At 41.7% G+C, this 27,077-nt stretch overlaps 1 protein-coding gene across 1 annotated transcript in view; it reads left to right on the top strand.

Moving 5' to 3' along the window:
* The window catches only part of LOC142158080 (PHD finger protein 20-like protein 1), a 42,262-nt gene extending 15,412 nt beyond the window's left edge, over positions 1–26,850 (top strand). Inside the window, exons 3-8 of the mRNA XM_075211693.1 lie at positions 5,804–5,975; positions 9,336–9,420; positions 12,404–12,492; positions 15,534–15,732; positions 18,634–18,759; positions 26,762–26,850. Coding sequence (XP_075067794.1) covers positions 5,804–5,975; positions 9,336–9,420; positions 12,404–12,492; positions 15,534–15,732; positions 18,634–18,759; positions 26,762–26,850 — 760 coding nt within the window. The remainder of the gene's footprint in view (positions 1–5,803; positions 5,976–9,335; positions 9,421–12,403; positions 12,493–15,533; positions 15,733–18,633; positions 18,760–26,761) is intronic.
* The last annotated feature ends 227 nt before the right edge of the window (positions 26,851–27,077 follow it).

The raw sequence follows: 27,077 nt of genomic DNA, 5'->3' as shown, positions 1-27,077 counted from the left end.
CATATTTCACAAGCATGTTTATAATAACATGTAATATTTGTGTTTACCTCTGTTTGTTCTAGAGATCACTCATCCCAAGTTACACGTTCTACTTTAATCAATCAACGCGTGAGGGTATGTGGAGGCACTGCTCTCTTTTTTTATAGTTCAATCTTTTCTCCCCCCACCAGCATCGCACACATGCAGCTCGACCTTTGATCCGTCATGTTAGAGGCCAGTGTTTAACCGTTTTATTTGGCGGTCTGGTTTTAATGATGGCACGGTGGTTAGCATTGCTAGCTCACAGAGCAGGTGTCATGTGTTTGATTCCAACCAGGGCTGTATCTGTGTGGAGTTTGTATGTTCTCACGTGTTTCTGTGGGTTTCCCCAGGGTGCTCTGGTTTTCTTCCACACTCCAAAAACCATACTGGTTGGTTAATTTGCTTTAATTATGTTTTGGACTGATAGCACTGTGAAAATCTGACTCTTCTTTTTTTTTTTTTTTTCCTCCCTACTTTATTTTTAAGCCTCAAGTTTTGTGAGGGTAGACCCTCGTTTTCTCCATAGTAAGGCTTCAGCCATATTAAAAGTGGCGCTCACTGCTATAGGGGGTTGGCGCGCTATTATTTTTCCTGCTATGAAGGTCATTTTAACCTTTTAGCAGAGACGTTTAAAATTAACGCTCCTTCCTCCTACCTATTTCCTTGGAGATGATGTAAAACATGGCTGGATTCACTCTTCCAAAGCCTTTCCGTAACTTTCCTCAGACTAAATTCATAAACGTGGTGCGACTACGTAAGAGTAACATAAATATACAGTTCTTCCTAAAACATGAGGATTCCCATGAGTGTGTGGGCATACTGTACAGCTGCCCCATACGGGGCACTTCTGCCACTAGTAACACTTAACTGCAGGTTTGAAAAAGTGGAGATGTTGCCTATGGCAACCAATCAGATTCTAGCTATTTATTTAGTACATTCTACAAAATGACAGCTAGAAGCTGATTGGTTGCTATGGGCAACATCTCCACTTTTTCAAACCCGCAGTTTAGTAAATATACCCCTTGGTGTCTAATTTCATCACACACATAGGTGGCAGTTTGGATGATATCCCGACATTTGACTTTGGCGTGACATAGGCGATGACAAGAGCAGTCATCTTCTGTCTGTAAATATGCCTGATATTGAAAGGAATCATTTTGATCAAATCATTGTATATTGCGGTTGGTTTTCGGCTGAGGTATCACAGCACGTGTGTCCAGCATACAGTTTCATTGAGAGCTGTGCTCGTTTGTTATCTTGCATTCTATGGCTGTGCTCCTGTATGTGCCATGAAGTGGTTGTCTATTTTCTTTTGTAGAGGGATTGATGTGTACGCTCTGCAGTATACGGTGCTATAAGCAGACAGTTCAGTAATTTAGCTTGTTGTTGTCCTGACGCACATTTCTTTAGGGCTGCTATATTTATATAAACACCACTATTTTGTTTTCTATATTAGTTTCAGCACTCTTCAGTCCTTTGCTTTACATTGTTGTATCTTCCGTGGTCTTACATTGTTGAACATACACACCGATTGGTAAGTGTAAATGTGACCTGAGCTGTGAGGTTTTATTTATAACCTGTACATGTGGTAGTTTCATGAAGATTTGGAACTGCAATGACCTAAAACTCGGCAGCATTACTATATCATAGATACACCTCCTGACACTGCACCCCAATGATTGTCAGGGAATAACCTATTATGTGTATGTCAGATTATGGTTACCATGTCTATTGGGAAACTAGAAGGACTAAATCCTGCATGTGGACATCCCCATTGCTACTACTTAGTCCTCTTCTCCTAGGTGAGGGGCCAGGTCTGATACCTTCTGTCTGCTGAACTAATGTGTGTCTGGGCCTGCAAGACCATCTCCCAGTGCAAATGCTCAGTGTCTGCACTCCAGCAGACTCCTCCTTCTCTATCTGTAGAACCATGCTGTCTGCTGTATGAAGACTATATAGACTGCTAGAATCCAGCCTGAGCACCCTGCCCTCCAGCAGACTCCTCCTTCTCTATCTGTAGAACCATGCTGTCTGCTGTATGAAGACTATATAGACTACTAGAATCCAGCCTGAGCCCCCTGTCCTTCAGCAGACTCCTTGTCTATCTGTAGAACCATGCTGTCTGCTGTATGAAGACTATATAGACTACTAGAATCCAGCCTGAGCACCCTGCCCTCCAGCAGACTCCTTGTCTATCTGTAGAACCATGCTGTCTGCTGTATGAAGACTATATAGACTGCTAGAATCCAGTCTGAGCTCCCTGCCCTCCAGCAGACCCATTCTCTATCTGTAGAACCATGCTGTCTGCTGTATGAAGACTATATAGACTGCTAGAATCCAGCCTGAGCTCCCTGCCCTCCAGCAGACTCCTTGTCTATCTGTAGAACCATGCTGACTGCTGTATGAAGACTATATAGACTGCTAGAATCCAGCCTGAGCCCCCTGTCCTTCAGCAGACTCCTTGTCTATCTGTAGAACCATGCTGACTGCTGTATGAAGACTATATAGACTGCTAGAATCCAGCCTGAGCTCCCTGCCCTCCAGCAGACTCATTCTCTATCTGTAGAACCATGCTGTCTGCTGTATGAAGACTATATAGACTGCTAGAATCCAGCCTGAGCACCCTGCCCTCCAGCAGACTCCTCATTCTCTATCTGTAGAACCATGCTGTCTGCTGTATGAAGACTATATAGACTGCTCACAGATCACAGCTTGCATCATTTGCACTGAACCACAGCAACCAATCAGCAGTTAGCTTTTATCTGTCTATGGCTAGTTAGATGATGCCCACAACTGTCTGGTTACTGTGACAGATTTTACCCCTGCATACATTGTAGGTGAAAGGGCCCTGGTGACTGCAATGGAGTAAGGCTGATAACCATTGGTATAAGCCTGGGGTCTCCCTGCCAAGATAGCATGGACAATAGAGACACCTCAAAATTACTAAGTCCTATACTGAGCTGATTTTTTTACCATTGGTTCTAAAGATGCTTTTTAGAAATCTCCAGCTTTGTAATGCTAAGCAGGTATTATATCTGATTATACCACTGGGGGCGCTGTTCCCTTATAGTCTATGGATATTATATTCTACCTTATTATCCAATATTTATATAGTGCCAAGTGTATATTGCAGTGTAAACAGATAAACTGAAGATAAAATTTCTAAATTAATAATTTATGTAATCATCCTCTTGCACATACTTGGTATTTTCATTTCTTAATAGACTTCTAGCTTTCACCATCTCCTAGCACCCAGAAACTTCTGCTTTATCTGCTGCTTCTTGTCTCTTGTTCCTTTGCAATACGTTGCGTTCATCATTCTTCTCTGCCCCCTGCTGCTGCTCTTCACTGATCAGCTGCATTTTCTAATGTCTCTTATACCTGAAACCTCAATATGCCCCAGACAGCAAACCCCTTATTAATACTTAGTCTGGAGAAAGAGCAGTTGATGTGGAATCTTAAAAATGCAGCCTGATGGCCTTTGCAGGTGCCATTCTGTGTGTCCAGGCTCTGCTCCAGGTACAGTCGGTTAACGTTAAATTTAACAAGCTGAGGGTTTGAAAAAGTGGAGATGTTGCCTATAGCAACTAGTCACATTCTAGTTGTCATTTTGTAGATTGTACTAAATAAATAACTGGAATCTGATTGTTTGCTATATTCAACATGTGCACTTTTTCAAACCTGCAGCTTGATAAATTTACCCCCAAGTCTCCTAACTTACAAAGAAAGTTGTCCAGGCTTGCGTAAACTGGTGAACTGAATCCCCCAAAATAAACATACTTGTAAACTCCATAGAGGTAATGGGTAATATATATATATCTTTCTTTACACTTTCTGCAATCTTCATCTTTTGCCTGCTGGGAGCTATCAGGATTTTTCAAGGTGGGAGCAACAGAGGAATTCTCTGGTAGCAAAGTCTTAGCCATTTTCTGCTATTTTGTTTATCTTCAACCTGTTTACAGATCACATTGTCAATAAATAAAAACAGGGCAGTTACCTAAATATTATCTTTACTGGTAAAGTACACAGAGGAGATAAATAGATAATAAAATTGTAAGTTCATGGTGGAAGATACTAGACTGAAATCTTGTTCTCATTTTTTTTTTGCCTTTTCACACTACACCCCCACCCCCATGTAACAGGAATGTAAACACAACATGTGTTGTTTTAAAATAGTTAGATATGAAGAATATTATTTTAAACAATACATTTTTTAAGGATATTTACATTTAGTTTTATTGTTACAACAGGTAGCCTAAATTTATCTATCATACAGTAAAGTAATATAGTGAGTTTGGTGCACATGTGCAAATGCAGTAATATATTGCATTCTAGGAAGTAAAATTTATTCGGAACATGCTGATATTTATCACCATCTGCTGGTTGGTAAAGGTATTGCTTGTAATGCATTGATTGACATTGCAAAACATTTTCTGTAATGACTCATTCACACACATGTGCATAAAAGCGAACAACTTTAGCCATGTTTTCCATGCGCTTTTGATGTTTTGTGCTTTTAATAATACAATCTATCTTGCTGGTAGCGCACCTTAACTCATGTTAATTGTTGTGACGTTCTAATATGTTATGGGCAGCGTTATCCTTTTTGAAGGCAATGGTGGAAACTAAGTCATGAGAAACCATTCATTGTAGCTGTAATGAGGTTTCCAGGATCTGGCGGCTTAAAAGTGTATTAATAGCAGATGGGTACGGACAAGCCCTAAAGGCATGACTTTTATTGTCCCATTCACATGGTGGTTCTGGATTTTAGACACATTGCATTCTTCAAAACTGGGTACATCCACCCATCCCCTTGTGCCTTTAGCACAGTAATAAAGATCTTTTGTTTCTGTATAAAATGATCAAGTCTGAAGCTAGCTAATTATACAACTAACCCTAGAGCAGCGATGGACAACAGGCGACCCACCGAGCCTTCCCTTGTGGCGCCCCAACCGTTACCTCTGCACAGTGCAGGGAGGTCACAGGGCATACCTAGAGGAGGAGGTGGTGGAGGAAGTGCCATGTGCTCTCTATCGTTCCTCTGTGCAGTGTAGGGAGGTCACGCGGCATACCTGGAAGAGGTGGAGGAAGTGCCCTGTGGTCTCCATCGTTCCTCTGTGCAGTGTAGGGAGGTCACGCGGCATACCTGGAAGAGGTGGAGGAAGTGCCCTGTGGTCTCCATCGTTCCTCTGTGCAGCCCCTTTTGAAGACTGGAGGTCAGCTTGCTCATGTTACCCATCACTGCCCTAGAGAGTCTAGACTTGTGATTGATTTAGCAACGGTGTGATATTGGTAATAGGCAAAGATTCACTCCATTAAAGGGCTCTGTCTTCAAACATTATAGTTGCTTTAATGCACCTAGCACAGGGCAATTTATTATGATAGACATGGGTTTGTGTTACCCCCCAGAAGGTTCATGGGCCTGTGTCTACTACCTGTTTGCCTGCATTCTGCCATATTTTTTGTTTTGGCCACACTCCCAATTATGTCACATATCCAAAGCTCTTGTCCAGTATGCGAGTGATCACATCAGTAAGATTGACAGGAGAGCTGCTCTCCAGGTAGACCTACCAGGTTCATCAAATAAACTAGTCCAGTAATAGCAATATATTATACAGTACAAAGGGAACTTAAAAACATACAGGGTTAAAGTCTATTTAATTCTATCAGGGTGTGCTCTGTTGTCTGTGTAATCTGTTGCTATGATTTGTTTTTATTTGTGAATAAATCCCAGATTGTAATCTGAGAGCACATTCATTTTTACTTGTTTCTGTTTCTTTAGGTACCCATCCAAGATAGAGAAGATAGATTATGAAGAGGGAAAAATGTTAGTCCACTTTGAACGCTGGAGCAGTCGGTACGATGAATGGATTAATTGGGATAGTAGCCGGATCCGTCCTCTGGAGAGACCTGCGTTGAGGAAAGAAGGATTAAGAGACGACGAGGAGAACTTTGTATGTTTTAGAATCTGTAATGAAACTAAACATTCTAATCACATGTTAATGGTAACGTTCTTCCCTGCTAAGTGATGTTGGTGAACTTGCCTGCCCTCTGCTGGCAGAAAAACGATACTGCATACATTACATTTTTACTGAATTTCCCCTTCCTGTTTAAAGAGCGACTATAGCCACTAGTTAAAATTAATATATAACTAAGGCTGTTTATTACTGAGCATGATAATGTATCAAAAACAAATAAATCTTCGGCACGGGAAAAGACCCTGCATTTAAACTATTCTATAAGATTAATGTTTAATTATATTCCAGGGAGCAGCCTCTGTAACAAGTATATTTTTATCACACAAACAGAAGAAAGAGAACAAGAATATTCTCCCATCAGGAGAACTCATTGGGGGGACATTCAGTTCGGCGCAAGGTGCCAATGAAAATCGCCTCGATGTTCAGATGTGCGTATTTCCGCCTACTACGGTAAGAAACATCCACTCATTTTTTTCTGCGCACCTATTTGCGACGCGGGGGAAATGAGCCGGGAATTTATTCAGAACATTGAGGCGACTTTCGGAGCTGTCTGCGGAAACATCGTGTTTCCGCAGACAGCTCCGAAAGTCACATTGAGCTGAATTGAATCTCCTTCTTAGTACAAGGAAATCAGTGACCACATAATTATATTTCCGTATTAAAATCTAACCTTTATTATTCCAAGAAATGAAATTGTGTACCCTTGTGAATTCTAAAAAAATATATAGTGTGATGAGCTAGAAATTGGAGTAGAAGTTGAAACACTTTAAAATTAAAATAGGCTTCCTTATTCTGGTAATAATTTGATATAATGTAATGATTCTCTCATGTAATTCTCTTGATTTTCTCATATTAAATACTGCAAAATGCATATTGCATTTGAAGCAACATCTCATATATATATATATATATATATATATATATATATATATATATATATATATATATATATATATATATATATATATGGTTCAGTGACGTATTGTTATCCCTATGCAAAGATACAATGTATCGGAGGTTGTCAGAATATGGAACCTTTGCTAAAAGAATCAATGTTTTCTCAAGTCTATTTAAAATTCTTGAGGCTCATATCAGAATTTTTGCAATAATGCACAAATTCTGGTTAAATATAACTAATCATTTATAGGGCTGGTAATATATGCATCATTTTCTAGAGATATAGGGCCTGAGTCATTAAGGAAAGTAAGGCAAAAAAAGAAGTAAATGGTCTCTGGGACAAACCATGTTGCAATGCAAGGGGTGCAAATTAGTTTATTATTTTGCACATAAGTTAATTAGTGGCTGTTTTTTCATGTAACACACATACTTGATAGCTTTGTTTTTACACTGACATTTAAAGTTGATCTAGGATATGCCGTATCCAACTATAAATCTGTCCCCACATTTTACCTCCCCCTCCAATGAAACATGGTTTTGCCCAGGTGCAAAGTTACTCCTTTTTTATGCTTTACTCTCCTTAATGACACATACTGTATATAGCCCATACTGTATATATCAAATGATAAATTGTATTCCGTATTTTAAATTGTAGTCTGCACTGTAATCTGCAGAAACAATATATTTAGGTTCGGGTTATACAATATGCCTAGCTATGTTGTTCCATCAAAATCTCTTTAATGTAGACCCAGTTTGCTCTCAATAGTATGTGAAATGCACAAGTCAACTTGGTTATATAAATATGTTCACTATTCTCTAGTTTAATTGATGGCTCCACACATACTCGCACTCAAACACACTCATTTATTAGGTATCTAATCAGATGCATATCATTGTCTGCTGCCGATCCACCAAGGTATCAGACTGACAAGTCAGGGTGTTAATCGACGTACGTTTCGTAATAGTAGAGCTTTGTTAATATGTGATATATATCATACTATAAATTATATCCTGCGTCCGCACTAACAGACCTTTGTCGAAGCCCATTAACCGATTTGGAGCATAAAGTCAGGGTATATCTGTGTATTTTACCTTCATGGCTCTTCTCCAAGCGGTTTTATGTAAAAAGATGCATATGACACAGTTGTAGAGCTGTCCCTTGGTGCAGATTGTAACGATGTGTCCTCTGGAAAGTGGCTGTATTACATTATGGACCAGCTGCACAGTATAGTACCTCTCTTCCTGTGTATTAGATGCAATTGTCACTGCTTATTATTGGTATTATTGTTCTATGGGATTAATAATATTTACTAAAGAGGAATATACAACATTGTCAGAAATTAGAATTAACCAAGTTCGATAAGAAGACCATGATTGCCGTTTTCTGTGGTCTGGCTAGAGACTGTGTCATTTGTAACCAGATTAAATTCACCTGCCTGGCAGCATGCGGTTCCAGGAAATTATTGTAAAATAATAACACGATAATAATAATAATAATAATAAAAATATCATAAAATGTTGCAAATATGCCAACACGACACTGAAAATAAAACACAGCATGGGTTACACAGATTGAGACATAATCTTCATTAGATGATTTGAACGTTCCTATATGATGTGTGTTTCCTGGGTAATTGAACCTGCTCGGGTGACATCACTTGCAGATGTTTTGTGATTTCGGCACTTCTGCAGTAATCCCTTCCTCTCGCCCCATTATTCAGTATGGAAGGGCAGGCTGCTTTGTGAATATGTCAATATATTTTTGATAATGATTTCAGATTTGAAAATGACCTTTAATCATATTTAAATGTCTCTGAAATAAAAGAACAGCCTAAATGTATTTATTTATTTGTTTAACTAGAATTGGTGGCTCTTTTAAAGTCACAATCCTGCTCCCCCCTACATTGCTTAAAAAAAGGGGGCACCTTTGTTTGAAAGACGGGAATCTCCTCTTTCAAACTAGAGTGCCCCAGTTTACTACTTGTCTGGTTATCAATCGTGATAAAACCCCCACAATATTTACATAACTACAAGGGGGCAGCTCTTTTAGATCCAAATTTCCCCCCACCCACCCATTTGCAAAATATGCAGGGCCACCCCATATTTAAAAAAGTGGAGCCTCCTTTACGAAACTAGGGAGCCCCTTTTTATGTATTGTTTGTTGATAAATCCTGGTCACCAAAGAAGCACATTTGTGTAGACAACAGTAGTAGCCCCATATTTGTACTTCTGGTACCATTCATGGTGGTAAACCAGCAACAGATCTTTTGCCAACTTCAGTTTAAGAAACGCAAATATATTTCCTCCTGGAAACTATTGTACATCCCAGGCTGGGATAGAAAGGTAATTGACCCCTCATTTAGGTCGTTTAGTTTCTTAAATGGAATCCTTTCTACCGTACATTTAATTGTAAACTGTTAACCATTATCCATTTTGTAGGATTTCAAGGAAGGAGAAGAGGTCCTCGCTCGTTGGACTGATTGTCGCTATTATCCTGCCCGGATTGAGACCATAAACAAGGAAGGTTTGTAGTATGATGCGTCTATATATAATTACAAGTTAACCTGTGCATGATACTCAAGGATACTCAAATCAAGCTACTTAAGGTGTTAAAAAGGTTCTTGTCATGCATTTGGGCCTTGCCCAGGCCTCCTCAGGGGAAGAGCGTTACTTACCGACACAAGCACCCTTTTTTAACGTGGTTTTGTCCACATGTCACCACCTCATAATTTTTCTCCATCACCTCATCCTTTATCTTCATCGCCACATCCTTCATCAAGCTACTTAAGGTGTTAAAAACTCCCCACTGTCACCCCCGGCAACCACCAGCCACAACCAACTGTCAATTCTCCTTCAAGAAATATGTAGGTCAGTGTATAACTCTGCCCAGCAGGTGGCGCTGCAGCTTGGTTTTTTTTTTTTCCCACACACGCCACTAGGCATTTATATAGTAGATAAGCATATTATGTCACATCAGGAATAGTACATGTCATATATTAATACACTGAAACATATACAGTATGTTCAATGTATAACTCCATTCAAAAGATTCATTTTGCATTAAACCCATCTACTCCCAACTACCAGAACGGTGGGGGAGGGGCGGCCATATGGGAAGTGGACTCTTACCTGGCGGTAGTGTCTCTGTGCTTCTGACCCTTGTTTATGTTCATCTGTCCTAGTTTCCTCTAGTTCGTGGATGTTATTGGTTATAACAAACCCCTTCTTATGTCCTCAGTATATATTGGGACTTTCCAGGGAATTCTACCCCCAAAGAAAGTTATTTCTATCTATTTTCACCTTGACAGCTGAGTGTTCAGCTGTTGACTTTTTGTCTTTTCTCTTTCTCAGGTCTTTCTTTTTCCATAGTATATATAGATCTAAGCTATGGCTCTGGATGTCCGTGAACTAGCCATGTTTTCAGTACCTCTCCTGTTTAGTGGATGTTGCTCAGTAAAATGGCAGAGTTACATATTAACTTGTTTTATCTTAGTAACAGTATTTGTCTAGGATCAGGGCTTCTTTTTGTATTCATTCTTCATCTCCTACTCGTCTTAGATGCCCAGTATATCAGCCAATCGGATTATTAGATTGTTCACAGCAGCACATTATATATCAGGGGTTGGGGGTTGTGATCTTATGGGAGACTGTGAACTTTTCATTTGTGTGATTTATGTTAGTGAGAACTGGGTTGCATGTGAAAGATGCATAATCATGGTGGGGCGAGGGGTAGCCACAGACTGAGAGTTATATAGTGGAAGGAGCAGGGTCCTCAGCAGCACAGAGTATATCAGGAGATGAGTAATGTGTTAGTGAGGACAGGGCTGCATGTGACAGGGGCAATTACATGATGTGAGGAGGGGAATGGAGGCAGCAGGAAGCCACAGACTGAGAGTTATATAGTGGAAGGAGCAGGGTCCTCAGCAGCACAGAGTATATCAGGAGATGAGTAATGTGCTAGTGAGGACAGGGCTGCATGTGACAGGGGCAGTGACATGATGTGAGGAGGAGAATGGAGGCAGCAGGAAGCCACAGACAGAGTTATACAGTGGAAGGAGCAGGGTCCTCCAGCAGCACAGAGTATATCAGGAGATATATGATGTGTTACTGAGGACTGGGCTGCATGTGACAGGGGCAGTGACATGATGTGAGGAGGGGAAAGGAGGCAGAAGGAAGCCACAGACCGAGAGTTATATAGGGTTCCCTAGCAGAGTAGTGATAGGAGGCTGCTACAAATCTTATGTGGGAAGTTTGGGGTGTAAATTGCACCTTTTATATAAAACTAAGATCATACATCCAATGTTTTTCAGTTTTAAGAGCCGTGGTTACTGATGTACTGTGTTTTATATTTGTCTGTGTAAGTGTGTATTTTTTTCCTACTTGTAAGATGCAGAATTAGTGGCGCTATATAAATAAATAATGATGATGGTTCAGAATTGCTTGGTCCGTGTCTGTTACTGGAGCACAGCGCCACCTTCTGTTACTCTGAAGTATTGCATTGTCTGCCTTTCATCTTCTAGTGTAATCACACAATAAAACGTTCGATACTTGAGACGACTCCAGCGTCATTGAGAACATAAATAAAATGTGAGATTGTAGTGTGGATTTTCTTCATTCTAGTTAGGAAGCTTTTATCTTAAAACTGTCAAGATCCTCACCGGGCTGCAAATCCTATAGATTTTTCAGTGATAGATAACATGCATTCATATTAAAAGGTTCAGCTTTAGAACATTTTTATGGTACAAAATTAGGGACTCGTAATGGGGTGTCAAACTGCAGCAACGATGGTTGTAAAGACCCAATTGTGACAGACTTAGTGGTGTGATGCAACGTTTTTATAATGTTTGTTCAGGTGTGGTATCAGTAATGGAACAAAGCCAATATTTGATATTAATATAAAGCACAGGTGGTGTATTACTGAGCTGAGTAAGATATCTGGAGTAGTAATATATATAAAATTGTCCACCGTGCGCTCTCTCGCCTCTGGAGGTTGCACTGGTGGCTTCTACAGCTCAGCTTTTGCTCAGCGGAAATGAACTGTATGGATTGGTTGATTCAGACACAGGGGCGGGGCCAGTGATGTCACAGTAACGCATATGACTGTATTATCAGCTTTATGTCCTGTATCGGATCCCATCAGGATTCTGGGGGGGGGGCTTACAGCTGCCTGTAAGGGGGCAGAGAATTAATAATTGTGTGGAATGTCAAGTCAACAATGAACCTTCATAATAAATGTAATTGTTCTGGTTTAGTGGTCCTTTAGACTTGGTTTACTTAATATAATGGATGATATAGTGATATTTTTTTAAAAAATAAGTGATATAAGTTTTTACCATTTATCTATTATTTTATATGTTATTGCATAGTCAATTAGGTGTTGTGTTTCTAAATGTCAGCTGTTTCTTAATGTCACAATACTTATGATACGCTACTATCTAACGTTTTATCCATATTTGCCCTTTTGTCGTTTTTCATTGCGTTTATAATGTATGTTTAACCTATTTTAGGAACCTATACTGTCCAGTTTTATGACGGTGTTATTCGATGCCTGAAAAAGATGCACCTGAAATACATGCCGGAAGATGCTAAAGGCCAGGTGAGGATCATATCTAGGGTGGGATTTGTTGTTATACATTGTATTTTGGTGATTATATCACTTTGTCACTGGTAGGTGTGTTTGCATTATCAGCTACAAGCCACAGAGGGGCAGATTAATCAGTGTAATGTGCATTTGGGGCTTAGAATACAATAAATAAAGTTGTGGGAAAGTATGAACATTGTATCTTGTTTTTTTATGTATATTTCTAGATGAGGTAAGTTGGCTGCTTATCTTCAGCATGCTGGTTGCTGTGATTTACTGCAAATGTTGCAACTAAATGCAGTGTTAGTTTATGAGACTCATTGATGCTTGATTATTCTATTTTAATTGAATATTAGGCCCCAAAACTGATATTTTCAGATCTGAACCATGACCCTAAAATTCTGGTAAGACAAATAAAGCCTCTCCCACATCTTTAGCACAATGAGATTTTCAATACAGGTCAGGAAGCTCAGACCAGTGATTTGGCCTGTTGTAACATCACTGGTCCTGCCTGGGTATACCGATCCCCACAATACATTCCTGCAAAGCAAGTCTTCCAAACTGTCACTCACTCTCTTCCTGTTGGGTTAGTTAGGCCCCTCCCCCTCATGCAGAGGTGAGAGAACATGGTGGATATAGTAAGTATAAACATCAGAGAATTGTTGTTCACAGTTTTGGGTTGTGCCACGTCCAGTTGTGAATTATTCAGAGAAGTGAGATCACAAGAGTAGTGGAAGCTTGTCCAGCAATAATGATCCTTAACACACCAACCATTTACTTTATTATTCTTTCAGGATATTATATCATGTTAAATGATTTGATCTCCAAATATTTTACACTGATCAGCCACAACATTAAAACCACCTGCCTAATAATGTGTAGATCCCCCTCGTGCCACCAAAACAGCTCTGACCCATCGAGGCATGGACCCCACAAGACCTCTTCAGGTGTCCTGTGGTATCTGGCACCAAGACGTTAGCAGCAGATCCTTTAAGTTACGATTAGGGGGCATTTGGAGGCCAAGTCAACACCTTGAACTCTTTGTCATGTTCCTCAAACCATTCTCGAACAATGTTTGCATTGTGGCAGGGGCATTATCCTGCTGAAAGAGGCCACTGCCATCAGGGAATACCGTTGCCATGAAGGGGTGTACTTGGTCTGCAACAATCATTAGGTAGGTGGTACGTGTCAAAGTAACATCCACATGCCAGGACCCAAGGTTTCCTAGCAGAACATTTCACAGAGCATCACACTGCCACCGCCAGCTGCCTTCTTCCCATAGGTCATCCTGGTGCCATCTCTTCCCCAGGTAAACAATGCACACGCACCCGGCCGTCCACATGATGTTACAGAAAACGGATTCTTCAGACCAGGCCACCTTCTTCCATTGCTCCATGGTCCAGTTCTGACGTTCACATGCCCATTGTAGGCACTTTCATCGGTGAACAGGGGTCAGCATGGGCATTCTGACCAATCTGCAGCTACGCAGCCCCATAACGCAGCAAGCTGCGATGCTCTGTGTGCTCTGACACCTTTCTATCATAGCCAGCATTAACTTGTCAGCAATTTGTGCTACAATAGTTCTTCTGTGGGATTGGACCAGACGGGCTAGCCTTTGCTGACCATTAACTTTAATGAACCTTCAACGCCCATGACCCAGTCGTCGGTGCATCGGTTGTCCTTCCTTTTGGTAGGTACTAACCACTGCACCCATTAACGCCCCACAAGATCTGCAGTTTTGGAGATGCTCTGACACCGTCGTCTAGCCATCACAGTTTGACCCTTGTCAAAGTTGCTCAGATCCTTACACTATCTCATTTTCCTGCTTCCAACACATCAACTTCAATAACTGACTGTTCACTTGCTGTCTTATATATCCCCACCCCTTGACACAGGTGCCATTGTAACAAGATAACCAATGTTATTCACTTCACTTGTCGGGGATTTTAATGTTGTGACTAATCAGTGTATAGGACCACTACATCTAAAATACAAGTAACATTAAAAAAATAAATATATATACATTTTATTATGTATACACACCTTCCCATACAATGTAATCCACATTGTATGTACACATGTTATGTTGGAAAATACAGGATTTTGTTTTTGTTTTCAGACATCTTTGGATTTCGGCAAATCAGTAGAAATACAGGCAGGAAATCTGGTATGCATGCAAAAAAAAATGCCCAACTCTCTATCTCAGCTTTATGTGAAACGTATTTAGTTCTAAGAAATCCTTGGTAATTTACATGTATATTTGTGAAATTAGCAGTTGTTTCCTATGAGACGACAAGGTTTAGTGGATATTAGCACTTCTTCTACCTTACAGCACTGGGGTCATGAGTTCATTTCCCGGCCTTATCTGTGAGGAGTTTGTATGTACTCCCCGTGTTTGTGTGGGTTTCTTCCGGGTGCTCCGGTTTCCTCCCACACTACAAGGACATACTGTTAGGTTAATTGGCTGCTAACAAAATTGACCCTAGTCTGTCTCTGTCTGTCTGTCTGTGTCTGTGTGTGTGTGTGTGTGTGTGTGTGTATGTTAGGGAATTAGACTGTAAGCTCCAATGGGGCAGGGACTGATGTGAGTGAGTTCTCTGTACAGCGCTGCAGAATTAGTGGCGCTATATAAATGGTAATAATACCGTACCTCTCCAGGCCTTTTACATGTGGTTTTTCAGTTGACAAAATGACTATATCAGTGATAGGTAACCTGTACATTGCAGTGGACGCATGGGCGGCCCTCTCGCCTTCAAAGGGGCCGCACATTACCCTTCATTTCATAATACATTAAATCAATACATTTAATGAAAGAAAGAGACTCTGTTATAACATATCAGCAGGGATTGTACACAAACAAATCTGACCGTGTAGGGAAAGGAGCCGGGGACCGCAGGTAAATATTAGGGGGCCGGCTGCGTACTTAGATCGCCTGCTGCCCATCGCTGTACTAGAGACCAAGTGTAACAAGTAGAGTATTTATATTGTAAATGATAATGAGATCATCCTACTTTTTATATTCTGTTTGGTTTGATAAGTCTGATCTCTTTATCTAGGACTGGATCGCGTTAGTCAAAGCGGCTGCAGCAGCAGCGAAGAATAAGTCCGGAAACAAACCGAGGACCAGCGTGAACAGCAATAAGGACAAAGAGGAGAGAAAATTACATAAAGCGTCATTAAAGAAAGAAGACGCCCTGCTCTGTAAACCTATGGATCACGAGAAGGAAGAAGAGCCGACGTCCAGCCGGAACCTGGGTACAAAACTGCAGTGTTATTAAATTCAGCTTCAGATATTAACAGGTCAAACACCGTTCTCCAGTTCGTTATTAAAGGATAGCTGCACGCAGAACTACAAATTAAGTTTTGGGTGAATTTCTGTAAGAGAAGCGAAAATTATTCCCTGATCCAGAGCCTTCCCCAAGATACTGCAAAGGGTCTGTGCTGTGTTCCCCTCTCGTACGAAGGTGGGCCTCTGTCATCTAGCATGCTGTGTTGTCGATGGCCCTCCCCCTTGAGTGGGGAGTTGATGGAGGCGGAGCATTGACAACACAGCTGGTAAGGTTGACAAACGAATAGGCCACACAAGAGGATAGCGCTCAAACAGAGTTACACATAAATGTCCTAATATAATGATGACTTGGTGTGATATACATGGTTTATAACAAGGTCTTTGTAGTGAAAGGTTACTTGTTTCTAAAATAACGGTGCACAGGAAAAAGATGGCGCCGCCCATTATAAATTCAGAAGGATAATCAAATCTCTGGTCGCTATGGGTAACATACTGATTATATGTCCTGTAATATTTATTTTGTAGTGCTGATGTTGCTGTGGTATGTGCCTGAGGAATTTCCATTGTGTTGTGTTTTGTAATATTATTATTCACAATAATGTTTCCATAATGGGCGTTCTACTAGAGTAGGGGATATTCATTTTGAAATAAATGACTAGGACACCCATGTGACCTATGGTTGACCAGTCCATAAAATCCACTCCAAATTTCCTTTTTTGGTGCCAAAGAAGATAAAAACAAAAAGTTAAATGGCCTATCATTTATCCTGATAATTTGGTAAAAGCAGTTGTTTGATTTATGGGAAATTCATTGCGAGTTAGACTGTATTGGAGGAGAATCGGGACACATGGCATCATTTTACTAGGTGTAGGATGTAAATGTGGGGGGGGGGGGGGGAGTGATTGTGATAACTTGTAGAGGACCCAATCCCTAAACATATGTATATTCGCAAATGAGGAACATTAGTCTTCCTTTTGAAAATGTGGAAACATATCAAAAATTTGTCTGTATGTACACAACATAGAGAACTGATATATGGTGGTGTCGTTTTGGTATCCCACCCCAGACTTACTGCAGGCAATCTGCTTAGAGCCTCTAATCTATGTCAGAGGTGACAGACACAAATTGGTGCATTTAATCAATATTTACTGGTCCCCCTTTTGCGATTCCATTGCTAACCTCATAGTAGAGGTACTGTCAGTTTCAGTTCCCATTATCTGAGGATCTTTCTAATTGACCTTCCATTTAAGAAATTACTAACCCCCAGCAGCCCATTGCTTAATGTGCTGCTAGATCTGCACCAATGTGGTTTGATCTTGAGAAACATATCCGTGATGTAAAGGGCTTGAGCTTGTGGTCGATGGGTTAAGTGATAGATTTGAGGGTTGTGATACTACTATGAGATAGCATCAGGGCAGCGCGGTGGCTCAGTGGTTATCACTTCTGCCTCACAGCACTGGGGTCATGAGTTAAATTCCCGACCATGGCCTTATCTGTGTGGAGTTTGTATGTTCTCCCCATGTTTACGTGGGTTTCCTCCAGGTGCTCCGGTTTCCTCCCACACTCCAAAAAACATGCTGGTAGGTTAATTGGCTGCTATCAAAAATTGACCCTAGTCTCTCCCTCTCTGTGTCTCTGTCTGTGTGTGTCTGTGTATGTGTTAGGGAATTTAGTCTGTAAGCTCCACTGGGGCAGAGACAGATGTGAATGAGTTCTCTGTGCAGCACTGAGGAATCAGTGGTGCTATATAAATAAATGATGATGATGATAGGAACGTCAGAAAATGGTCAAGTCTCGTCTGCTTGTAATGGGGATAGAAATAATATAGATCAGAGTTTCCCACACCCAGTCCTCGGGAAGCTCTAACAGTGCAGGTTTTCCATCTCTCCTTGCTGGAGCACAGGTGTAATCATTACTGACTGGACACATTGTAACAAACCCACAGGTGGTCCTAATTCACTGGTCAGCTGGGAAACCTGCACTGTGGGGGCTCCTTGAGGACCGGGTTTGGGAAACCTTGGGCTAGAAGCCGGTGGACTGACATATTCTTGCTCCTCTAAAATCCCTTGGCAGTGTTTGAGGACTTGTTTTACTGAGCAGGACAAGCTCTACAGCGTAATAATAATAAAATAGGTAATGCTCATTATAATGCCCTGTTCCCTAAATTGTAGTCATGTAACACACCAGGAGTGGATTTTAGAATTTTTGGAACGTACGGGTGACATTGACAGAGTATTCCAACATATCAATGGGGATCCATCGTATCAGTTTCCGTAACGAATGTACTTTATGACCCTTCCAGTTGTTATAATCGTGATTCTGTTTTGGTTTTATGTCTTATCTTGCATGTCTACTAAATGTGCCTACATCATCATAGTAGAATCTGGGGGCTGGCTGGCAAATTTTAGCCTGGGGGAGGCAAGACATGGCTCAAAAGCCTATTGGGAACATTTTAAAAGGGGAAAAAATGCCGGTGGCCCAGCTTAAGGTAACCCACCATGGGACCAGCGCAGCCAGCCCCTAGTAGAATCGATGCTTTCCTTCATTGTTGCCCCTAGTTTAGTGATTTTTCTTTGGACTTCATATCAAAGTCACCTCAGCCACTTTTCCTTGTTAAACCTCAGCAAGATGAGCTACTGCCAAATGTGCCCACAAATGATCACCTCTTGATCTGGGCTCTTCTTAGAAGCCAAAATATTGAATCCTACTCGTGTGAGAAACCTGTTTTCCTTGTAATTATCTTTCTTTTACTGATGTGTTTCCTTTACGTGTTATTTATGGAGGCATCGTAGTTTGTTTATGAATTAAAGCTCAGAAATTTCATAGTTCCGTTTTGACTGAACATAAATTTTATCTTGTGAAACCAGAACTGGCGTTAGAAGAGGTTCCAAAACTGCCCCTTCAGCAACGAGAAGAGGAGCTTTTACTGAAGAGGAAAATAAGCCAAGCCAGTTCCTTTCAAGCGAAGCGTGCGCGGCTGAACAAAATAACAGGTATTGTTTTACTCTTATTTATCGATAAAGCAAATTGTACAAGTAGCCAGATTGTTATCAATGGTAACTCTCAGCACCAGTGTCCCTGTGGTCAGCTGACTGATTTGTTCCCATGCGTCTTGCCATAACCCTGAGTATCACACGGGGGAGATACAGTTATCGGGAGTGATGAGACTGGGATTTCCCTTCTAAGTGATTAATATGCAAAGTGATGGAAAGTCACAGTTGGACAATGTGGCTGGACAACATCTGGGCACGACCAGCTACAATCTTCACCTGCTATATCCAGAAACTCACTACCTTGGGCCAAGTAATTTCATATGTTTATTCCCCTAATTTATTTTTTCTCCTTTTGATATCCCCACCGTCATCTTGGGTAATTTCAACATCCCAGTGGATGACCCGCATTCTCTTTCCCTCGTCTAAATTACTCTCTATCCTATTCTCTTGGTCTCGCTCGGGGGACTGACTCTACTTGATGACCAGAGCCTCGATGTTGTCTTCTCTAGCTTAGTTTTGTTTCTGATTTCATTACCACTTTCACTCCCTGACATTTCCTGACCACCTGCTGTCTCTCCTCCACCTCTTCTCCTGAAATTTACATTCTCCTTCCCTGATTAGCCAGATGCGTATCTTAATTACACACTAGCAGCAGCCCCGATCAAGTGGCATCAGCTACTCATTTTACGCCACGTGGACCACAGTCTCAGCCGTGGCACACTAAGTGCACTGCCTTCAAAAACTCTTCCTTAATGTTGAACAGCATTGGTGAAAGTCTTCTACCTTTCATGACTTCCCCAAATATTCCACTAATAAAATGCACTGGACACTGGTAAGATAAATATATTTCTCTTCCAGTCTCTCATCGCTGTTTGTAACCCCAGATTCCTTTTTTTTTTTTTTTTTAAACTCTTTATTTAAAGAGGAAACAACAGGAAAGACACAATCAACACGTTTGACATTAAAATCTTAATATTCGCCTCCTATGCTTTATACTTTTATATCATGGGGAATGGGGGTGAGGGGAGGGGCAAAGAGCAAGAAGGAGGGGTGGGAGGTAGAAAGGCACAAGTACTGTTAACAATATTGTTGATAAGTAAATAATCAAACTTGGAACATTGCTAGGAAAAGCTAAGCCACACGGCTACATTGGCTACCAAAAAGAAAACTAGCATACAAACATTACTCACCGGCAGCGCGCCATATCCAGCCCAGGGGATCCGGAAGCGGCCCAAAAGCTATATTCCATCTGCAGGAGGGGGAGCCGTACTGGAAAGGCAGCTACGGCTTTCTAGAAAAAACCACGGGGCCCACACCTTATCGAAATTATATGATTTATCATGAAGGTAACACGTTATACTCTCCATGCTTGCGACATGTCCTATGTAGGACCGTAATTCCTGCATAGATGGAGCCCTAGGGTCTTTCCAATGTTTCGCTATTAGGGATTTAGCTGCTGCCAAGATGTGGGAGATAAACTTATTAGAAGGCGCACTCTCATCAGGTATAGGGCGAGAGAGAAGGAATGACCAGGGGTCCTTATTTATCTGTTGTTCTGACACAGAGTTTATAAGGATAAGAACCATGTTCCAGAAAGGAACTATGCGAGGGCAGGTCCACCATATGTGTAACATCGTACCTCTCTTGCCACATTCCCACCAGCAGCTCGGAGTGGCCGTAGGAAACATTCAAGACAACTTATCAGGCGTATAGTACCACCTATACTACACTTTATATGCGGTTTCGTTAATTAATGTAGAAATCAAGCTCTTGGCAATCCCCTCCCTGATCTCCTCCCAGCATGACTCATCTGGAGGAGGTCCCAGGTCATTTTCCCATTCCCTCTCATGTCGACCTGGAGTATCGAAGGTATAGTCTATGAGCCAATTATAGATCTGGGAGATCATCCCTTTAGGGAATGTCAACACATATACTCAAAGGATGTCGGGGCCCGAAGAACCTCCTGGGCGGGCATAGACATGGCAAAGTGTCGGACCTGGAAGTTCTCAAAAAAAAAAAAAAAATGCGGACGAAACGGTTCAAACCTATGAAGAAGTTCCGACATAGAAGCCCAAGTTTGATTGACTGCCAGGTCCGAAACCACCCGCACTCCCGCCCTTATTCAATGTTTAAATTGCTGTGTTTAATTGCCAGGAGAGAAGTGTGGGTTGCCCCAGAGAGGAGTCAGAGGTGAGACAAGGGAGGACAATTTATATTTGTCCCGGCATGAGTCCCAAAGCGACGGGCAGAATTTAAGAGATTGAAGAGAGGAGGCAGCTGGTGGTCTATCTATATTAGCCAGGCCCCAGAGTGATGCCATAGAGGGGGTCCCAACATGGTGGGTCTCCAGATCCACCCATGCTATGGACTGGTAAGGGGCATAGGTTACCGCCACCTGGGTCAGATGGGATGCCAAATAACAAAATTGAATGTCTGGAAAACCCCTGCCTCCCCGAGCCCTGTTTTTTTTTTTTTCTAGCACTGCTACCGAGATTCTAGGGGGCTTGGCACGCCACCCAGATTCCTTTTTAATATATTTAACTCTCTCCTCAATGCTTCACACCAAACCCTCTGTCTTCCATCGTGCTTCCTACTTCAAGGATAAAATTAATGAGCTTAAACTGTTCCTAGTTTTGCACTAATCGACAAGGTATTTTATAAATGAGATAAAGTGGTGGAGACGGTAGATTTGCAGGGGTGTTCCCTGATTTGTGGAAATGTGCTCGACCCCTTTTCACCCTACAAAAGAACTTAAATTCTCTGCCAATTCTCTATCCTCTTACTACTTATAGTAAGATTGCACCTTTCATATGCTTGTTTATAGAAAAGTCATCCAAAGCCCGTGAAACGGACAATGCACCTTGAAATGCGCTGGGCAGACAAGTAGGTGCGTGCACATATAGAAGTATGGCAGCTTCGTAGATTTTGCCGTTCTTAAATTATCCTTTTTGGACGCTTGTTGGATGCACCTAATAATACTCAACGATAAAGGTCCATTAATGAAAATGCAGATGTGCAGCTCCCGTAGAGAAATGCCAGGTGCATTTGTTTTTTAGGCAATGCGCATAGTTCTTGAAGCAATGGGAGGAGCTGGAATCATTGTTGCGTTCCTTGCCAAAGCCGGGCTAGGTGCATGATTGTGCTGAATTATGCACCCACGTACAATGAAGAGGCCTCGTTTTGTAGGACAGTATAATATAACCCCTTAAGTGCTAAGTTTGAGTCATCCTCTACTTGACCCCCTAAAGTTCTCTGCATATTAAGGGTTAAGCAAACCCACAGATCCCTTCCCACCGTCATCTGTGGGTTTCCTGAAGGCGCCGGAGTCTAGGAATCCTTCCTCCATTAGAAACGTGTATGCACTCGCACAATCATTAAAGTCTATGTGAAATGCCAGGGATAAGGGGGAGGGTCTTGTAGAGCCTCTATCTTCCTGTCCTTGGGACTTAGATAGCTGCTGGTACCCTTGTTTGTAAGAGGGTAGTCCCCCTCTCAAATGATGGCTCCCCTGTTTATTGCCTGCTGATCGTTTTTGATCAGCAGACATTAAATATGCGATGAGCCCAAAAGTGCTTGGCAGCGAAGGGGTTAAATTATATTGATGGGATGGAGAGGGGGCATTAAAGGGGGCATTAAAGGGGGCATTAAAGGGGGCATTCCTAGGAGAGATTTGTCCTCTGCCCTATATTTTGAATGGGACATCCCTTGCGCCTTCTACATGAAAACATGTGTTTTTAGGCATGCCTTAGTACAGTTATTACTACTGTACATTTCACAGTCTCCTCATCCTCATTATTAGTTTAAGCCAGAAATGAGGCTAAAGTGAGCGACATTTTAGGAGAAAAACAGAAAAGTTTAAATGTAATGACGAGGATGGCCCTGAAGCAGTAGAAGATCACACTGTGCTCAGTTTAGAAAACCCTTTAAAATTCGGGGCATCACCCTCTTACAAGGGCAGTTCCTAGCAGCGAGAAGTAGGTGCGCTCCTTGAACGATAACCATTAATGACTTAGATTTTGATTGATCACATTTTAGATCTTTGCCACTGATACTTTATTTCTGCTTTTCGGGGGTGGTCTTTTCCAGCCAATTGTATAGACTAAACGACCAGCAGGAGTATCCCAGTGATAAATGTTAATTTATAAGATGTAACTAAATGATTTATTATTGTAACTGATTCACTTCCCCTCCCCATGTTTTTCCTGTACGAACGTGTCTTATAAACACTCGGAGAGCTCACGCTTGGCGCCCTCTTCACATGCACTTAGCCGCCTCTTGAGTTGAGCTCCGAGAATGCAATTTCTGCTTTCTCTGACAAACAGCTGAGTGCTGCCAAGATACATTTCCTTTCTAGTACCACTTATCCCTGCTTTTGTGTTGCTGCAATGTATTAGAGACACTGTTCATTTAAAAACTTTCTTTTTATGTGGAAAAACCTGACCTGAACACCCCCTTCCTAATTACGTGGCACCGTGCTACCAGGCCATATCCTTTTGTATTATGAATGCGCTACAACACGTATAGCACTGACAGAAGGACTTTGGGAGGAAATTAAGTGGTTATGGACCAGACTTTGCAAGCAGACTTGGGGTTTGTGTACACAGAGATCGATTGTGTTTCTTTTCATTCCAAACTTGAAGGGAAGGGAGATTTAATTTCATATAGAAATCTCTGGTCTCTATGGATATCGCAGATGCAGTCCACGTGGTCACCTTTGTAAAGCGGCTGTCCGGGCAGAGATGAGAGAAAGTAGAGCATGTTATATGTCCTCCTTGCAAAGATGGTCATGTGCACTCCGTCTCTCTCCAGAGATTTCGAAGTGAAATTCCGTCTGTTCCATTCGTCTGAAATATGTAGCGGTGTAGAAATGAAAATTAAACGAACGTGAGCACAAAGCCTTAGTAACAGTTTCATAGAACATAGGAAGGTTCTTGTAGTGAGATTTATGCATCCATCTCTTAATATGGATATTAGGCAAATCGCAGTGGAAGATTGGCTTATATAGCCAATTGCCAGAAGTAACAGCTCAAATGTCACTTAGTTGGATTGGCCTGGACCATGCATCAAGAGAGGGCCCAGTCTGTGCGGCTGTAATAGATTCAGTGTTGTCCCCAGAGAATTTTGGCAGCCGGGTGACATTAAGAAGTAGCCGTGTGGGGGCAGTGTTATACTGTGCAATAATATTGAAAAATGTTGTAGGTTATTGCCCCCACCTGCCAGGACTGGTCAGACTGGTGGTCAGTGGTCTAACACACACTGCTGGCTGTAGTGCTCACATAGTGCCTGTTCTAATAGGAAAAACAATGGTTTATTCTATTATAATAGGACTCCGTTGGGCTCTGTGAGCCCGGTGACAAGTAAAACCAGCTGGATGGAGCACTTGGGAGAAAACTGAGATTTCTATCGCATGATGGGAGGAGCTGGGCAGATTGGGCCCTTGCTTGCTAAATGTTGGATGGGGGGCGCTCACCCTTTGTATTGCGCGCAAATGCAAAAACAAGAGTTGTTGTTGTGCGACAAAATATGTAAAAGGACTTCAATTGGAGCAGAATGTATGTTCTCATTGACGTTCCAGACCTAGCATAGGCTGTAGAGGCCTTTTCCCCCTCCCTCCAGTCTCCACACTACATAGATGAGGGCCTTTCAGGTGCATATTATGCAGGAAATCGCTATGAAATAGACGAACATATGAAAGGTGTAAAAGGGAAAGTATCAATCTACTCTCACACTCTTTCATGATTTATTTACACATGATTGAGGCTGTGACAAGCCGTATTATAAAAGGTGTTGGTAAGCAGGACGTTGAAGTGTCCTTCCACCGTGTACAGTTCCATATTTGTCAGCAATTCTGCACGTGGTAAGATAGTTATTCCACACTGGGAAGTGGGCGTACAGTTATCTGTGTGATGGGGGGACACGCAGCCTGACATAATGTCTGCGTATTCTGCAGTTAGTACGCGAGCCTTAGTTGGTCTTTAATGTTCTTCATCAGCTATTCCGTGAAACATAAATAATCTGTTCTCATCACATTGTATTTTAGCTCTGTTGCACATAACACATCTTCTCTACTCCCTGATAGGAGGGGATGATGATCACATTGTCTGTCTGCCTATCCTGTGTGTATCTTTCTCTCTCTCTTTAGCCAGAAAACCTTTCCTTGTATCCTTCTATTATCCTTTAGTAATTAGCGCAGGTGTACAACTAAATAGTTAAGTTACCGTGTCCTTATCTCCGCCTGTATGTAAAGGTCCAATCTAAGTATAGGGTCAGTCCAGTTTATAGAGACTGCACTTAGTGTAACCTGGTGGCAGGCCAACAAAATGCTTTCCATCTAATGATTGCAATGTAACATTTATATATTGTTCATGCCATGACTGTAAGCTTGCTTTTCAGAGGATTATCGAAGTATGTTGAATTACATAATGGTTTTTAATTTGTGATCTAAAATGTGAGCTTCTTACTCGAGCCTGGGCTATAGTCTAAGCCCTAGTGTATGTTTTGGAGTAGAAGCATTAATCCACAATGTATCTGTTCCTCCCTAATCTCCCAGCCTGCTGTCTGTACTTCAACCCACACAGCAGAGAGAAGCCAATTATGTATCTCTCCTCCAAGTGCTTCATCTCTGAGATGGGGGATTCTGGCTGCTTGAATCTCCCAGCATAATAACCACTTATCACTAATGCTACAAGCCCCAAGCAGAGCAAACTGCCCCCAAATATTCCCAGCTATTAACACATACTTGGCAACTTTTTCTCGTTGGCTTCAGGGAGATCCCGGGGGAAGTGGGTGTGCGGGGGCGAGGCTTGACGAATCACATCATTTTGGCACCCACCCTTAACGATTATCACAATTTTGACCAATTACAGCAGCGGGTGGGGCTAAGATGACACAATATTTGCATCATTAAGACCCGCCCCCTGCCACTTATCTATTGCGTGGGCGAGAACTGGGAGGTTGCCCTGCTCTCCCGGGAGGTCTTCCAGAAATACGGGAGTCTCCCGGACATTCCAGGAGAGTAGACAACTATGCTATAAAAAAAAGCAGCTAATGAATCTCTAGAGACTGAAGTGTCTTTTACATTTATGTGTCCATTACTGAAGTTATGTTGTCTTACTTTTCAGTCTTTGATTAAATCTTGGTCTCCATGAAAATGGCCACCTCCATAGGCATCAATACATGGACATAGGACACAATTTCTGAACTGTGTCATCATGCCACAGATGGCGAAGCCAACCACGTCTTGTACTGGCTCAGCATCAGGGAGAATGCCAGACTCTTTAGGGAGTGAGGGAGATCACCCCTATTTCAGGGAGTCTCCCTGACATTCAGGGAGAGTTGGCAAGTATGTATTGACATACTGGAGTTAATCTTTCTGGGTGATAATGAGACACTTTCAGAACAATGATGTTATAAGGGATAGTGTATTCCTTAATGCAAATTATATTACAAGTCATCAAGCTGTTCTATAGCTGTATAAAGTCATCCGTTCTTTCACACAGGTCACAAAAAGCCAAAGTGACTTCTAATTTCTGTAATTGGTAGTAGGGTGTACACACTTCCTTTTTATAAACCAGTTTCCCAAATGAACAGTCATAACCTATGAACTCAACCATTATACAGATATTGTTTACACGCATTTGTTTACATATTCTTTCCAGTTTTGCACTATGTAAATGATTTTGAAATATCCTTGAAATTTACTGTAGTTCTTTTTAGGTATCGCAGTGCTTTAAACCCTAATCATTATTAGGAGCTTCCGATCTGAAGGACGGGTCAGTAAATTAATCTCACTGGCTATAGAGTGCTTTATAAAAGGTGGGGTCTGACTTATCGTTACATAACAAGTCTTGTACCTCCGCCCATGTGCTCCATCCCCCTTGGTCAATTTACTGTGAAATCAGCGATCAAACTTTAATTCTTTGATTATACAGAGAAGGCTCCACCAGCGTGATACAATTCCTGCAGGGTCTGGATTGTAATACATTTTCTCTTTCATTCGAAGGGTTATTGGCATCGAAAGCCGTCGTGTTGGACGATGCAGAAAAGAAGGAGCAAGCTAGCGAAAAGCCCCCGAGGCTGGAGGAGGTATGAAATGGGCGAGTGTGATTCTTTTGCAAGATCCCATCAGGGACGCACATCAGGGCTGTAACTTTACTGAACCTAAAACCAGTGCCTGTTTCCCGGTGCAAAGCCTTTCACCTGCTAAAGTGGAAGGCTATTTATTCTCACAGTATTGCCTATCTGTCTCCATGTTGTCCAACACTTGTCATCCCGTCCTGTTTTTATTTAAATCGCAAGACATGGAGTCAGGTCTCCAA

The sequence above is a fragment of the Mixophyes fleayi genome, chromosome 5 (genome assembly GCF_038048845.1).
Source record: "Mixophyes fleayi isolate aMixFle1 chromosome 5, aMixFle1.hap1, whole genome shotgun sequence".
Lineage (NCBI taxonomy): Eukaryota > Metazoa > Chordata > Amphibia > Anura > Limnodynastidae > Mixophyes > Mixophyes fleayi.
This window is presented reverse-complemented; position numbering and strand designations above follow the sequence as displayed.